The 17519-nt window shown below is 40.4% G+C and overlaps 1 protein-coding gene across 2 annotated transcripts in view; it reads right to left on the bottom strand.

Moving 5' to 3' along the window:
- Positions 1 to 11242, bottom strand: part of LOC132107730 (A disintegrin and metalloproteinase with thrombospondin motifs 18-like) — a 70409-nt gene extending 59167 nt beyond the window's left edge. The window contains exons 1-3 of one of the 2 annotated variants that reach the window (XM_059513912.1): positions 10937 to 11242; positions 10706 to 10778; positions 9238 to 9557 (exon numbers count right to left, since the gene is read on the bottom strand). In XM_059513912.1, coding sequence (XP_059369895.1) covers positions 9238 to 9557; positions 10706 to 10778; positions 10937 to 11050 — 507 coding nt within the window. In that variant the 5' untranslated portion in view covers positions 11051 to 11242. The remainder of the gene's footprint in view (positions 1 to 9237; positions 9558 to 10705; positions 10779 to 10936) is intronic. The other variant, XM_059513903.1, reaches the window with a different exon arrangement.
- Between the last annotated feature and the right edge of the window lie 6277 nt (positions 11243 to 17519).

The following is a 17519-nucleotide window of genomic DNA, read 5'->3' as shown; positions in this document are numbered from 1 at the left end:
CTGGCGGGTGACCGTGTATGGCGTGATGTTCCACCTCCACCTGTGGTTGAAAATGGGGTACTATTGCGGAAGTGGACTTCTAACACAGAGGGAAGTTTGACTGAACCAATCATAAAGGTAGTTGTGCCTGTTTCTTTGCGAAATGCAGTGTTGGATTTTGCTCATGGCAGGGTGTCTGGTCATTTGGGCGTAAATAAGACCTACCAACATTTGCTGCAGTATTTTTACTGGCCTCGTATTAAGAGTGATGTAAGGCAGTATATTAAGACTTGTTCGATCTGTCAGCTGACTGGAAAACCAAACCAAACCATAAAATCTGTGCCTTTGTATCCCATACCTGTTATGGAACAGCCCTTTCAGCATCTTCTGGTGGCTTGTGTTGGGCCTTTACCACCTTCAAAGTCTGGTAGCATTTACTTATTGACAGTGATGTGTCAGAGCACTCGATATCCTGCTGCATTTCCTTTGCGTTCAATCACCACACGATCAGTTGTAAAAGCCTTGTCCCAGTTCATTTCTATTTTTGGAATTCCAAAGGTTGTTCAGAGTGATCAGGGGACAAACTTTACATCTAACATGTTTCAAGCGGTTCTGCGGCAGCTTGGCATTAGACACAACAAATCCAGTGCGTACCATGCGAAAGTCAGGGTGCCCTAGAACGTTTTCACCAGACGTTAAAATCTTTGTTGAGGGCATATTGCAATGAGTTAAAAGGTGATTGGGAGGAAGGTCTACCTTGGTTGTTGTTGGCCATACGTGAGGTTATTCAGGAGAGTTTGGGATTTAGTCCCAATCAGTTAGTCTAATCAGTTGGACATTGTGTACGGGGACCCCTGGCGGTACTGAGTATTGCTGCTTTACCGGAGGAGCCTGATTCAGTATATACTGGGTTTTCGTCGACGTTTAGTTTTGGCTGGGGAATTGGCAAAAAAAAAGTTGGGAAAAACTCAGGAAAAGATGAAAGGCTGATTTGATCGCAAGTCTGAGATTCGCATATTTAGTCCAGGAGATCAGATGTTAGCCTTATTTTCTCTACCAGATTCTCCTTTTGCTGTGAAGTTTTTAGGACCTTACACTGTGCTTCGAAAAGTGTCTGATCAAAATTATATTCTTTCTACCCCTAAGCGCAGGAAACATACCCAGTTGTGCCATGTGAATTTGTTAAAACCCTTCTATTCTCGTAATGCTGCTCCTGAAGTCATTCCTTCCCCAATTGCCCTAGCTAGTTTGAGTCAAGTAGGTGACGTGCAACAGGATGTGAAATCACCTGATGATGTCATTTTACAACCTCGCCTAAAAAACTCTGAGACCTTGGCTAACTTAGAAGGATGGGTAAAACATTTGTCTTGCAAACAACGCTTTGAGTGAAATTCTATGCTGACTGTATTTTCTGTTCTTTTTTCAGATACTCCTTCTCGTAAACACTTGATTAAACACGATATTGATGTAGGTGATGTTAAACCTGTCCGACAACGATTTTATCGTGTATCATTTGACAAACGTCAGAAATTGGAGGCTGAAGTCAATTACATGCTTGAAAACAACATAGCAAATCCTTCCTTTTCAGATTGGGCTTTGCCTTGTTTGTTAGTAGGAAAATCAGACGGCACTCAGCGTTTTTGCACAGATTATAGACGAGTAAATATCCTAATTAGACCTGACTCATATCCTTTGCCTAGGATGGAAGACGGCGTTGACCAAGTTGGATCAGCTAACTATGTCAGTAAATTTGATTTGCTCAAAGGGTACTGGCAAGTGCCTTTGATCGCCCGAGCACAGAAAATTTCCTCTTTTATTACACCATTTGGATTATATTCTTACACCTTAATGAGCTTTGGTCTTAGAAATGCCCCAGCTACATTTCAGCATTTAATGAACAGAGTGACCGCTGGTTTAGAGGGTTGTGCTGTATACCTGGATGACACTGTTGTCTTTAGTGACAAATGGGATCAACACCTTATCCGAATTCGTGCGCTGTTTTAGCGTTTGTCTGATGCCAAACTCACAGTCAACCTGGCAAAGTGTGAGTTTGCCAGGGCGACTATGACTTATCTGGGCAAGGTTGTCGGAATGGGCAAAGTGTGTCCTGTACATGCTAAAGTCATAGCGATTGACAAATTTCCTAGCCCTCAGACTAAACGTGAATTGATGAGATTTTTAGGAATGGCTGGGTATTACAGAAGTTTTTGTCCGAACTTTTCTTCTGTTGTTGCCCCGCTTACAGATTTGTTGCAAGCAAAGGCAAAATTTTAGTGGACTCTAAAATGTAAAAGTGACTTTGAGAATGTTAAACGATTGCTCACATCGTCCCCTGTCCTGACGGCTCCTCGACTTGATAAACCATCCAAACGTCAGGTGGATGCTAGTCAGGTTGGAGCGGGAGCTGTTCTGCTGCAGGCTGATGAGAGTGGTATAAATCGCCCTGTTAGCTATTTTTCACGAAAATTCAATTCGTATCAGACCAATTATTCTACCACCGAGAAAGAAGCGTTAGCATTGATTTGGTCCCTGCAACATTTTGAGGTGTATTTGTCTTGTGGGACTATGCCAACTGTAGTGTACACAAACCATAACCCCCTTACGTTTCTTCACTCTCTGCAGAATCCGAATCAGCGTCTTATTAGGTGGTCTCTTTTCTTACAGCCTTATGCTTTGGAGATTCGTCATGTGAAAGGCGTAGGCAACATCTTAGCTGACGCTTTGTCCCGTGCCCCATGTGGTGGAGAATAAGTTTCTTGACTATTGCTACTTCTCTTCTCTTCCCGTTTATTGTTTTTTAATTCCTTAATTTCGCTTTTTCCAGGCACGGGAGATTGCTGGTTTTGAAACTAAGAGATGGGTAGAGTTTGGGGAAGTTGTAATGGTTAATGATTGATACTAACTTCGGGTAGGTTGTTCTTTTGTACGTATGTTTTGAGGTTGGAACTTGTATAAGGTAGAGTTTCTAATGAGAATCTCTCTCTTTTTAAGGGGGGAGGTGTTACGGCTCAGTTTTGTTTTGGGTTTGTTCTGTTGTTTTCTCTTTTTCTTATAGGTTGCTACATAAGGATCCACACCTGTGTTGAATTTGGAAAGCAGTATTTAAGATGGCTGTCCTTTGTGGGAAGGAGCTCTGACCCCTATCCTGCAGTTGTGCTCAGGAGCTGGACCTTCATATTGTTTTTTTCTTTATTGTTTGTTTATTTTTTGGCGAACATCTTTTTTCTTTATCATATAACCCCTAGATGTAAAATAAATATTTTGTTTAATTTAATTCTGGATTCTGATCCCTTTATTTTGTTACTTCCTTGAGCCGGAATGAAACAGCGCCGATACAGGATGGCTGCCTCCGTGACGTGCTCTGAAGTTGTTTTTGTTAGTTTGTCCTGTCTTTAGTTATATTCCTGCAATCAGTTTAAACAGAGACGAATTGCTGGACATTCGGCAACACACATCTCCCGATATATCACTGATTTTTGACTATTCTGATGTTTTGCTGGACATTCTTGTCAGCGGAGCGGCTGCGCTGATCACACGCTTCAAGAGGACGTGCAGACGGGGTAAAAGAGCTGGCGGACTTGTGAGACCGTTGCCTAGCATCCATCTGGCAAATCTCCGCTCTCTACCCAACAAAACGGACGAACTGCTTCTGCTCTCTCGGACAAACAAGGATTTCTCACACTCTGCTTCTCTGTGTTTCATGGAAACTTGGCTGAATGACGCCATACCGGACAGCGCGCTCCATCTGCCGGACTTTCAGCTGTTCAGAGCGGACCGCGAAGCAGAATCAACAGGGAAATCGCGCGGCGGTGGGACATGCTTTTACATCAATGAACGGTGGTGTATTCCGTTCTATTCACCGCGGGAGTTTCACTCGTTCATTCTGGTGCGTTTACATTCCTCCACAAGCGCACGTGAGCTCAGCTTTACAAAAACTCACTGATCGGATCACAGAGACAGAACAACAACACCCGGACTCCATTTTAATCATTCTTGGGGACTTTAATAAAGCCAATCTCGCCCGTGAACTGCCAAAATACAGACACCATGTTACATGTCCCACAAGAGACAGTAATATATTGGATCTCTGTTACACCATCACTCTGTTCCACGAGCAGCTTTGGGACGTTCTGATCACCTTCTGGTTCATCTTATACCGGCCTACAGGCAGAAACTAAAATCAGCTAAACCTGTATTAAGGACTGTTAAAAGATAGACCAATGAAGCAGAGCAGGATTTGCAATCTTGTTTTGACCTCACTGACTGGAGTATTTTTGAAGCTGCTGCCACCGATCTGGATGAACTCACAGAGACCGTAACATCATATCATATCAGTTTCTGTGAGGATATATGCATTCCTACCAGGACTCAACTAAATTACAACAATGACAAACCGTGGTTCACTGCAAAACTCAGACAGCTCCGTCAGGCCAAAGAAGATGCTTACATGAAGGGGGACAATGTCTTGTATAAACAGGCTAAATACACACTGGAAAAGGAGATCAAAGTGGCAAAGAGGAATTATTCTGGAAAAATAAGGACTCAGTTTACTTCGAACGACTCCGCGTCAGTGTGGAAAAGTCTAAAGAAGATCACCAATTACAAGACACCACCCCCACAGCACGGTGGAGAATCAACGACTGGCAGATGATCTGAAAGAGTTTTACTGCAGGTTTGAAAGAACACCCATCACCTGCCCTGAACGCCTCCCCACACAACCATTCACAACTCCTGCAACCCATCCTGTACACCTCTCCAAACAACCGTTCACACCATTAACAACTCCTGCAACCCGCCCCGGGACACATATCTTCAATCAAGCGCTCTCACCATTCACACCTCCTGCATCCCCCCTCTCCCCCACACCTGCAATTCAGATCAGCGAGGATTCGGTGCGCCAGGTCTTCCGGAAGCAGAAAAGGAAAAAAGCACCAGGCCCAGATTAGCTGCATTTCCACTGTCGGGCCAGTGCGAGCCAGGGCTTAAAGCGGGCCGGGCGGGGCTAATAGTTTCGGGCCAGTAGCACCGAGGCCAGAATAGCGCAGGGTTTCCACAGTCAGGGCCTGAAGCTCCGCTGCCCGTCACTAAAACATGCCCTTTACACGCCTCTCATGAACAACATCATGCAAACTCATCATTTCACCAACAAAGAGAAGTTATCAGAAAACGAATAAGAAATAAATCACTGGAACATGCGCGATCACACAGGAACATGATAAAAGCGGCTGTTTGTTTGCATGCTTTGTTAAATATTCAAACTCAAAAGCATCGATGTTTTATCTATAGTATACGTGATACATTGATCATAATGATTTAATTTATCAGGACTCAAAATTAATCACACATAAATACACTTATTTCTATTTTATTTATTTATTTTTAACGCTTATGAAAATAGCCTGCTTATTCAGTCGAGTCTGTTTCTGATTATTTGTAGTCACATTTAGAATGAATGATAATATCTCTATTTTTATAAAAGCTCCCGAACAAAAACATTATTATATTTTTGTTATGATAGGCAACGTGGAGCTAAACTCTCGAGACGAGACTTGTGATATAAGTTACTAAATAAATCGTGAGAAACAGATGTCTGATTTCTTTAAGCGGTCATATTTACCATGTTTAGTATGGAAACATGTTTAGTGTGCATAGTCTTTTACATCGCTTAAAATATTTCTGCCTTGTTTACGTTAATATAATCCACATCGGATCAAGTTAGTCCAAACACTCGCTGCTGACTGAAAGTGAGTTTTGAGCTCAACTTATTTTATAAAGTGTTTAATGCTGGTGTTAAAGCTGTTATCTTTCTGAAATGATCCGCAGTGCAGACGCTCTCTATTTTTTTAAAAGCTCCCGAACAAAAATCATTATTATATTTTGATGATATGCTACATGGAGCTAATCTCTCGAGACGAGACTTATGACAGATAAAATATGTTCAATAAATACACAATTGTGATAGAGAATAAGAAGCTGACGTCTGATCTCTCCTGGTTTCATTTACCATGTTTACTATGGTAACGTTAATGTTTAGCGTGCATAATCTTTTGCCTCGCTTATAGAGATCTCTGCCTTGTTTAGTGATTATAATCTACATCGGATCAAGTTACTTCAAACACTCGTTGCTGAGTAAGAGTGATTTTTGAACTCAACTGATTTTAAAAAGTCTTTAATGCTAAAGTTATATCGCTGTTATCTTTCTGAAATGATCCGCGCTGACGCTCTCCAGACACGGAGAAACTCTGCCTTTGTTCATAACCCCTCTTCTAGCCCCAGCTGGCCCGCTTTGGCCCAAGGTTTTCGTCGGGCCAAAAAACCCTGGCCGTTGGCCCAGAGGATGCCCCGATGAGGCACGATCAAGCCCCAGAAGTGACAGTGGAAACGCGACTGGCCCTGGCACGCACTAGCACGCCCGGTTTAAGCTCGCCAGTGGAAACGCGGCTATTGTGTTACACCAGCCTGTCTGAAATCCTGTGCTGACCAGCTGGCCCCCATCTTCACAAAGATCTTCAACAGATCACTGGAGCTGTGTGAAGTCCCTTCATGCTTCAAACGCTCCACCATCATCCCCATCCCAAAGAAATCCAAAATTACAGGACTAAATGACTACAGGCCTGTGGCTCTAACGTCTGTGGTCATGAAGTCATTTGAAAAACTGGTGCTGGCCAACCTGAAGGACATCACTGGACCCTTGCTGGATCCTCTTCAGTTTGCCTACAGAGCAAACAGGTCTGTGGACGATGCAGTAAACATTGGACTGCATTATGTTCTGCCACAACTAGACAGACCGGGGACTTATGTGAGGATCCTGTTTGTGGACTTCAGCTCGGCCTTTAACATGATCATCCCAAACCTCCTCCTGCCCAAACTAACTCAGCTCTCCATGCCCATCTCCATCTGTCAGTGGATCAACAGCTTCCTGACAGACAGGCAGCAGCTAGTGAGGCTGGGAAAATACACACCCAGCACCCGTACAATCAGCACCGGAGCTCCCCAGGGCTGTGTTCTCTCCCCACTGCTCTTCTCCCTGTACACCAACGATTGCACATCTAAGGACCCCTCTGTCAAGCTCCTGAATTTTGCAGATGACACCACACTCATCGGCCTTATTCAGGACGGTGACGAGTCTGCTTACAGACAGGAGATTAAAGAGCTGGCTGTCTGGTGCACTCTCAACAACCTAGAGCTTAACACACTCAAAACAGTGGAGATGATCGTGGACTTCAGGAGAAACCCCCCTGCACTCCCCCCACTCACCATCATGAACAGCACTGTGACTGCAGTGGAGTCATTCAGGTTCCTGGGCACCACTATCTCTCAGGACCTGAAGTGGGACATTCACATTGACTCCATTTTGAAAAAGGCCCAGCAGAGGTTGTACTTCTTTCGCCAGCTGAGGACCTCCCACAGGAGCTGCTGAAACAGTTCTACTCCACCATCATCGAATCCATCCTCTGCACTTCAGTAACTGTCTGGTTCAGTTCAGCTTCTAAATCTGACCTCAGAAGACTACAGAGGGTAGTCCGGACTGCTGAGCGAATCATCGGTTCAACCCTTCCGTCTATTCAAGAACTGTACTTATCCAGAGTGAGCTAAAGCGCTGGCAAAATCACTCTGGACCCCTCACATCCAACACACTCCCTCTTTGAACTGTTGCCATCTGGTCGACGCTACAAAGCACTGAGCACCAGAACGACCAGATAAAGGAAAAGATTCTTCCCTCAGGCAATCCATCTAATGAACAATTTATAAAAACTGTGGAACACACTACACTATTTATATTTATATATACATACACTTATTTATCTAACACACATACTTAGCGTACACTTAAATTTTTTGTACATAATATACCTGTACATACATAATGCTCATTGTAATATACCTGCCATACATTGTGAATTTGTATATTTTCGTTCCTTATCTATCTATTTGTATTTTTTTTTTTATTTATTATTACAATATTATAATATATACAATATTATCCATGTAATTTACATAAATCTCATAGATGATCATGCTGATCCACACTAATAGAGGGCAGTGCGGCATCTAAGTGTGCAAGAGATGCAAAGCCTGTTCCAAAATGTTAACAACTTAATTATGCTGCCCCTTAAAATATGTTTTGGTTAAATTCAAAAGCAACATCTCAGGGCAATCCCAGAATGTAGCAGGATGTAGCAGACAAAAGGTAGAGTTTATGCTGCGGTGCCCAGGGAGGAGTTTGGAGTTCAGTGTCTTGCACAAGGGCACCTAAGTTGTGGTATTGCCAGCCCAAGACTCGAACCCACAACCCTAGGGTTAGGAGTCAAACTCTCTAACCCCTAGGCCACAACTTCCCCATTAAATAACCTGTTTTAAATTAAAAGCGATAGCGTTCCAGTGGACAGAGATCATAACATTAGCACAGAATCAGTTCAGAATCAATCACCAAAAGAATCAGTTCGGTTCAGACGCGCTCTGTGTCAGTCTGCTTCACACTTAATCACGCATGCGCAGTATCATCAGCTCATCAGTTACATTTACATTTACATTTATTCATTTAGCTGACGCTTTTATCCAAAGCGACTTACAATTGCTATATACGTCAGAGGTCACACGCCTCTGGAGCAACTAGGGGTTAAGTGTCTTGCTCAGGGACACATTGGTGTCTCACAGTGGATTCGAACCCGGGTCTCTCACACCAATGGCATGTGTCTTATCCACTGCGCCAACACCACCCCCAGTTCTCGAATCGGATGCGTCCTTCAGAAACGGTTCTCGGTTCAGTGTACTGGTGATCCGAAAACCGATGCAACCAGTTCTTGACTCGAGAACAAGAAACGCTCCGGCAGTGGGCGTGTACGTTCATTATCTGGCTCTGCTGAACCAATTTTCCCCCGGCCTTTATTTAAGACCGGCCTTTATTTGTCAGTGTTGACCACGCCCCCGGCCACTATAAGTGGCCCGGCATTTATTTGACTACCGGTTTTTATTTGAGGGATTACGGTATATATACTTATATTTTAATACAATACTGAAAATAATTTAATTACTAAAATAATTACAAACTTCCAAAACATTTGTTGGGTGAAATGCTTTTATATAATGCACAAAAGTTTATGTCTAGTAGAGCATTTAAAATCAGTCACTTATATGGTTCCATTTCAGTTAGGACGCCTCCTTAAAAAGCAATTTTTAACATGTAGTAGACATTGATCTAGCCCGTTTTGGAGTCAGAGAATCTTTTTTTGAGTCAGTGTAAAGGGAGCCACTTACCAGACCTGTGCAGGTGGATATAGCCACAGAGGATTCAGAATGGTTTCTGATGGAACCCTGATAGAGACAGTTATGAATAGAAGGCTGAAGGGTGGCTGTACTGATGCCCTCTGCACCCAGTGTCTGTAGAGTAAACCCCTCTGCCAGCACATGAGATGGCTGCAGGTCTAAGTGCAATTCCTTGCCAAATGCAGAGACATGATAGTGCACTGGACCACCAACTTCTGACAGGGATCTCCTGTTCCTTCCATGCCTTGACACATCATGGGAAATATAGCCTCCAAGTGAGTCCACTTCCACTGGTATGGTAAAATCGTAATCTGTGAGAGGAACCAACACAGTAAAAATACCAATCATATAAATCTCAATACCAATCCATCACCGTTTATTGAATCAATTAATGAATCATTCTTACTAATATAACGTAATAATGTAATGTCATCCATGGTTTTCTGTCTACAGGGAATTAAGACAATTGGCAGGTAAATCAAGAGTCAAGTCAAGTCAAGTCCTCTATTTGTTTGGCGATTTATACAATACTGGTTGTGTCAAAGCAGCTTTACAGGAAAATAGAATTTCAATAATGCAAGTGTCTTTTATTCCACTTAATAAAAGCTGGCAATTTTACCAGATATCCTCTTTTAAACTTTACAGTCTTTCTCTTCCAGGAGAATTGGACCAAAAATATTGGTGAATCACTCAGCACTACAAGGGAATTTTTTTTTCAGTCAAACAGTCTCTAATGAAAGCTCCCAATACAGGAAAGAAAACTCCACTGTCAAACCATTTCATGGGGACTTGCCAACACTTGTTGGCTTACTTTCACTCTCTTGTCTAAATCATCCATTAAATAAAATTAACTAATTAAAAAAAATACTCCTGACTTAATCTGTAAATCGTTTAACACTTTATTTTATTTTGCTATATCAATAAACGCATGTGTCTCTGCAAACTTTATGTACTGTCTCATATTTCTGCATGACCTTTATAAACATTTCATTGTGCAAGCTGTGGAAAATACAAATAAATTAACTTATATTCCATGCAGCCACAATTTATATACAAACCATAAAGCATTTAACCAAAAGATCAAGAGGAAGATGCATTTAGTTAAAAGTTTCCGAACTTTTGACTATAGTGTAAATATTGATTAAAAAGAATAAACTCTCAGTGACTAGCTCCCACGCAGCAGATAAGGGACGAGGGAATCCCTTTAACGCGCCCAACCCTACAGTACCGGGCTACCGGCACAAGAAATTCATATTCGGGAGTATATGTATGTTGTAATCCTCTTAATTCACCGGATCTGTGTGACATGCTGCAGCGTATTTACATATTTATTTATACAGGTATGTCCAGGTAGGGATCTTTGGATCAACTAGAGCGCGCGCAGGTATCGGCATCAATCACTGACTTGTCATCATTCAGAATAGAAATAGCTACAGTTGCACTGCGTAAAGACACAAACCTTGATAGAGGACGCCAGTTTCGCCGGTAAATGACACCGATGTTACAGAGTGGAAGCAACAGAACTGCAGAGCCTGTAAAAGCGCAAACAACTCCCCACAATTAACTTGATAAGTGACAAGGAGTAAAAAAAAAAAAAAAAAAAAAAAAAAATATATATATATTATATAATATATATATATATAATATATATATTATATATATATATAATAATTATCTGCGTGTCACCTGCCTTTATAAAGTTCCCAAACGACACACTCGCCAATAAGCTCACTGATGTGCTGCTTACCAAAGGGACTTGTAAACTCCAGAGCAAAAGAAAAAGGCAATCCATGTTGTCATGCATGGACTTTTACTATGTTACCTCTTCAAAAACGGGGAAATCAACAATCCGCAAATCCATGCTATGCAATACAGAGACATTTCTAATTGTTTAAACTGCCCTGTTTCTTTCGTTCCTCAAGTAAAATCCACCGGGTCCATTTGGGTAACGCTTACTGCTTCTGTTTGCAAGCGCAGGTACACAGATAACTGCTGAGCAGTGACAGTCTGTGAGCGTAAACTATACTGCGATAGTGGCACCGGCTGATGGGCAAAAGGTGGGGGTTTAAAGTTTCCACCAATCAACGGCGACCATCTGCGGTCGATTCAGTGTATTAGAGTTCCTCACTGTCCTACCGTCCATAAACAGATCACGGAGTTCATTTAAATGGGATACATGTTCGTAACACTCCCTCTAAATGAACGGTCAGAGCAAGTAAACACACGCTGTCGAAAGAGATGTGTGTTCAATGTGAAACTGAAGAGTTGTGAATGAGCTGCCGGATGATTTATGATACTGTACGCTTGTATTATGAAGCGCTTTCACGTCAGGTCTTGTTCCTAAAACTCTGCTGTCATGAATATCTGTTCTGCAAGCGCTCTTAGTCTACACTGTATTGCAGTTTGTTTAAGTGATTGTCATTGGGTGTTCTTGATCTAAATTGCGACTGCTCGTTTACTGCATCTATTCAGTCTTCTGCAACATTGTGCAAACGAGATCTCCTGACAGCCTGATTCTGGTTGTATCCTATTAAGTATCATTATAGGCTATATTTAAGGAGAAATATATGTACCATTTATAGGCACCATTAAAAAAAAAAAAAAAAATATATATATATATATATATATATATATATATATATATGCATGCATACATGCAGTAGGGCCTAAATAAATAAAATAAAAATAAATAAATAACTAAGTCCCAAGTCTTAAGTAACCCTACACATTACATGAATTTATTATTATTATTATTTTATTTTATTTATTTTTTTTAATTCAGTGACTCAGATCAGCTGATTAGAGTTATGTTTTGAGCTGTTTTGGGAATCGGACTACACTAGACACACAGTGTATTCAATGAAGCTCACAAGAGACATTGTTATTCCGAATCACAGTTCAATTGAATGCATTTGTATGTTTTGCATTAACTAAAATTAACTTGCAAGAGTTGTTTGTTCAGGAATCGGATTACACTGATTACACTTTGTTTTTGATTGTTCTTTAAAAAGATCCAACTGATATGAGTCATTTGTTGGGAAATTGCACCACTCAAAGCATTCACTAGCTGGCTCATTATTTCTTGCGGTATCGGTCTGCACTGATTGATGATGCTGTAAATTTCAAGCTGTGGGTTTAATACTGCGGCAACACTGAATAGTAGCAAACACTGTCAAAATATTTTAGCACAGTTTTAATAAGAACGAGTGTGTACTTAATGATAAAATCATTCACTTCCCATATTTTTAAGAGATTTAACCAGATCTGAATATTAACTGGTTCTTGGTTCCCAGCCCTATGATAACCAAACAGAGGACAGCTGTTAGAACACACTGATCCCAAAGTCTTAATATGAGAGCTCGGTCCACATTTGGTTGAATTTGAGCATTCTCATTTGTTTGATTGTTTACCCTGTTCACCGGTTTATTAAAGGAGCTCGTAAAACTACCTGATTTTTATACTAAAATGTTTATGAATCACATAAAAGTTAAAGTCAAGGTTCAGCCAAAGAATAAAAGATCAATTCAAGACATCATGAGAGGTGGCTTAAAAGTAGTTTGATATTTATTTTGTTTTTGCAGTGGTTTCGGATTTTGTCTCTAATGAACAGAGCCGGCCAAGATTGCCATGCTCTACACAATAACAAACATATGACAAGTAGCTCAAAGAAAGTCTGCATGTGAAAGAAATCATCCAGTGAGTTTAACCGTGCTTTACAATCCATTAGTTTTTTACCTTATTTTGAAAAGTCCTCAGAAAGAGTGTTTTCAGATGTTTTAATAAATGTTGGCTGAGGGCTCAGCTTGTCAAAACCAAATGTATCAAACCCGAAAGGAAGATGGTTTTACTTACAGTGTTGTTATCTACATAGGTTTCTGTACCAATACTTCTTTCTCTGGTTTTAAATGTGCCCAAACTCCATAGACACAGAGAGCTAAACATGCAACACCATACCACATGGGTTTATGTACATGGTATGTTAAATGGATTGTCAAAAATAGTCAAAAGGTTCACTCACAGATGTCTGTCCAAAAATGAGTCAGATGCACTCAACCAACCAATGAATAGTTAAAGCCTGAGGTGGGGGCAGATATAATACTTGCCAATACAAACTTCTGGAGTAAATGAATGACTCTTAAACGTGCATCTTCATCAATTCAGATCTGCTGCTTACAAAAGATTGGCACATATGATCGTTTAAAGCAACTTTTGCAATTTAACGTAATGCAATAGGCAGTGAGGTCATAACTCAGAATCTGACCTCATATTTCCTAACATTTGTTCCCCATCTCTACATGGCTGTACACCATTTGTTTTATATTTGTTTGCATGTTGTGGAGAAATGGCTTTTCCAGCAGTGGCTCCAGCTGGGGAGAACTATGCCAGGTCAGGGTTGCCCATATCTGCTCCTAATTTACCCCTTACTGGATTTAAAGAACAGAATGCAATACTGGAACCATAATGTCTGATGGTCATTCAAAGCACATCTCTAAATAATGATGATCTGGGGGCTTCAATTTATTTGTGCAGAAATACACAGCCCTGCTCATCTACATGTATTTGATAGCATCAGATTTGTAAACTCTCATTAATTTTGCTGAGGAAGACAAACTTATAAATCATACAAATTTTAGAATTAAATACATTTGATTACATAAAAAACACACACAACCTACTTGTAGGGACTCATTTCCACTCAACAAAATTGTTTATCCATAATGGAGTCTATGTGGGCTGTACCTTTGGAAATAAATATGGTACCCAGACAAGGGTGTTGACTTGAGAGGTCATAAATTCTAAACCATGACATGAAACTATACACCTTTGAGTTGGTGGTTGCACCCACTATTTATTTGACTGTGTGACAAATAAGGAAATAATGAGGAAACAACGAGGAAACAACTGCCTTTCTGCAAGTCTGACCTCTTGACTTCAGCTCATACCCTGGAGAATATCCCCGATATCTGTTATCTTATGACTTGAAGGCCAGAGGAAACTTACAACTTGAAATATCTCAGACAAATACAGCTGCGTATGCATTCATTAAAATTCTAAAAGCTACCAACATCTGAATCTTAAAGGATTAACTAGAGATCAGTTTTTTTTTTGTGCTTGTCCACATGTGTGTTATGGGTCAAACAATGGTTAAATTGGTGCTGATGTGGCTGTTTACTGTCTGTTTAATGTTGTTTAATGTCTGTGTACTATTCCCTGCTATTGTGTACCTGGCCTGAGAATATAGACTTCAAAACAGTGTCAGCACTCTATAAATGATCAAACACGTTTCATAATATTAGCACAGAAAAACAGCTTGATGCTGTCAGTGAAACTCCTTGAAGTTCAGGAGAATAAAAATAAATAACTCCAATACCATCAACATGACATGATTCAAGACAAGGGTCAAGTGCTCATCTAAATACATTTATATAAATACAAATACGTGGGAGAGTGGTTTGTATATGTGTAGCTCTGTTTTGTAAGATCTGTTTGCCTAGTCTTTGTGTTTCTAGAGTGTCTTGGCCTGCACGCATACAGTATGTGTAAGTCTGTGTGGGGGGTAGGAGGAAAAGACTCAGATATGTATTAAGAAATGGCTCCACATCTGATAAGACTGTAGCTAATGACTGCTTAATCTGGGATTAAGCCCCCTCCTCCATTTCCTCTTAAAAGCCATCAGTGCTGACCCATAAAACCATTGTCTCTTATTTCCATGATGGACTTTTTGAATGCATCCTGTACAGCACAAAACTATTTTATTTACCTTTATTGTACAGGACAGTGAAGAGCAAAGAAGAAAGTAAGCAAGAAAATATGTAGGATGGGACTTAATTTTAACCATTGATAATTGATTAGATTAGGAAAATGGTGTTACATAACAGAATGGAGCCAGGTAGAATGTGATTTTGACAAATATACTGAACAAATAGTAAAAGTCATTTCGGAGGAAGAGCAAGTTTACTTTTAGAGATTACAAAGACATACATTTTTTCTTCAGAAACTAGCATGCACAGATGAATCAATCTCAATAAGACCAGACAAACGTTAATTAATTTTTTTTTTTTCAACAGAAGAACAATATAAACATTTACTAATGTTTAATACCAAAATATGCAGCTCTATATGTTCTCTTCTAGTCCACAAAAAAGAAAGTGTCTGTGTAAGGCATCACTAGAGGTGGGCTTTAGCTTGCAGGCTTTAGGTAAATGAAGATAATTTGTGGGAGATGAGGCACCTGGCAGTCTGCCGATTCCTCTTTAAAGGCCTTTCAATCTAATTCATCAAATACACACTGTGAGAGACGTACTGAGCTTACCTACATGCTCTAGTTTAATGTGTTCCTGTACACATGCCTTTAAACATTAATGTTTATTTATTGTTGTACATGAATGCTCACAAAACTACTCAAGCATTTAACACTCCACATCCTATTAGCATATGATTTATGCTTGTTGAAGAGAATTAGCGTAAACCTCATAGCAAGTCTCCATTGTGTTCTTGTTTGCAGTGAGCAAACAGACCAGACTCAGTGTATTTTTAGTTTATTGGTCTGAGCACGTAGAATCTTCTATGTGGCATGTTTGACCATGCAAAACCATCATCGTTCATTCTCTGTCAGACATAGAATTTTACTCTCCTGTAATTACATCCTAAATATTGTTGTTTTGGTTATTTTTTCCCCCATCTGTGGAAATATAAAAATTGCAGGAGTGGAAAGGCTGGAGGAACAGACAGAAGTTTGTTCTAAAGCATCTTTCTTGACTGACCACATTAACCAGAGAGAGCCAGGGGATAAGGAGTGGTACCAAGGACACTCCAAATACAATAATCAAGATAAAGATACAGTGGTTATGGCTAATTTTACTCAAACAACCTGAGTCAAGTATATATACAATATGCGTGTAGTATGGAACTAATTTGTTTTACAGCCTGGTGAGATTTGAGAAAGTAATGCGACAAACAATCACCTCTTGGCCTCCAAAATATCCAAGTATGGTCTCAACCGCATTTCAGGCCCTCAAAAAAAGTAGGTAATGAATAATAAAACACTCTCTTTTTTATGCCATCATGGATCTGGAAACATTTCATCCATACATTTTTCTGAAGGGGTTTAAAGAATCGAGAACAAAAAGTATTAACAAGTTCTAAACTATGAACAAAAGCAACCAGCTCTGATGTGAATGACAACATGACTAACTTATATTTGAAGCCATAAAGGATCTGAAAATTAAACAAAAAATAAAAAATACAACACTTGTCTTTAAAGAGCTACTCCACCCCAAAATGAAAATTGTGCCATTAATCACTTACCCCCATCTTGTTCCAAACCAATAAAAGCTTTGTTCGTCTTCGGAACACAATTTAAGACATTTTGGATGAAAACTGGGAGGCTTGAGACTGTCCCATAGACTCCCAAGTAAAAAAACACTGTCAAGGTCCAGAAAAGCATGAAAAGCATCGTCAAAATAGTGCATCTGCCATCAGTGGTTCAACCGTAACGTTATGAAGTGACGAGAATACTTTTATGTATGCAAATAAAACAAAAATAATTACTTTGTTCAACAATTCCTTTGTCAACAGTCTTCTCTGTGTCTGTCACTCTCAAGTAATTTTTTCAGGTGTGTAGAACTACTTACACTACAGATTTCCCTTAAAAAAAGTCACACACCACCAGTACTCTTTTAAAACAATTCAGATAAATTACTTCAAGTTCCTTCAACAAGCCTGTATCACTGAGCTCTGATTTCAAGGTACAACTGTCACGGTTGGTAAACCGTGATCTCTGGGTGTTTGCACTTTGTGGTGAAGTCTGTGTGTTCCGCGTCTGCACTGATTAGTTTGTGGGCGTCTCCGTTAATTGTCATCAGCAGCAGCCCTCACTCATTACTCATCCCCTATATATTTGCTTGTCTCACGTCTTGTGTTTGTGAGATCATTGTTTAATGTCATTTACCCTGTTTGTCGGCTTCAGTGTTGTCTGCGTTGGATGTCCGTGTTTCCCAGAACGTCATCCACTACGCACTTCCATACAGCTACAAACACTTACCTTCGGCTCTATTCCCCGCAGTTCCTGTGCCATCCTCTCCTGCTGCCTTCTCACCCCCATCATCCGGATTCCTCTTCTCCTCACCACCATCTTGGATTGTCGTCTTCCCAGCATCATTGTTCCTACAAGTTTGTTTGTTTGTTTATTTTCATTAAAAACTGTTAACTCGCATTTGTTTCCAGCCTTTCCTTCACCCCACCGTCACAGAACGATCTCACCAGTCATGGAA

This window comes from Carassius carassius, chromosome 2, assembly GCF_963082965.1.
Source record: "Carassius carassius chromosome 2, fCarCar2.1, whole genome shotgun sequence".
NCBI lineage: Eukaryota > Metazoa > Chordata > Actinopteri > Cypriniformes > Cyprinidae > Carassius > Carassius carassius.
The sequence above is the reverse complement of the archived record's forward strand: the minus strand, read 5'-3'. Positions and strand labels throughout refer to the sequence as shown.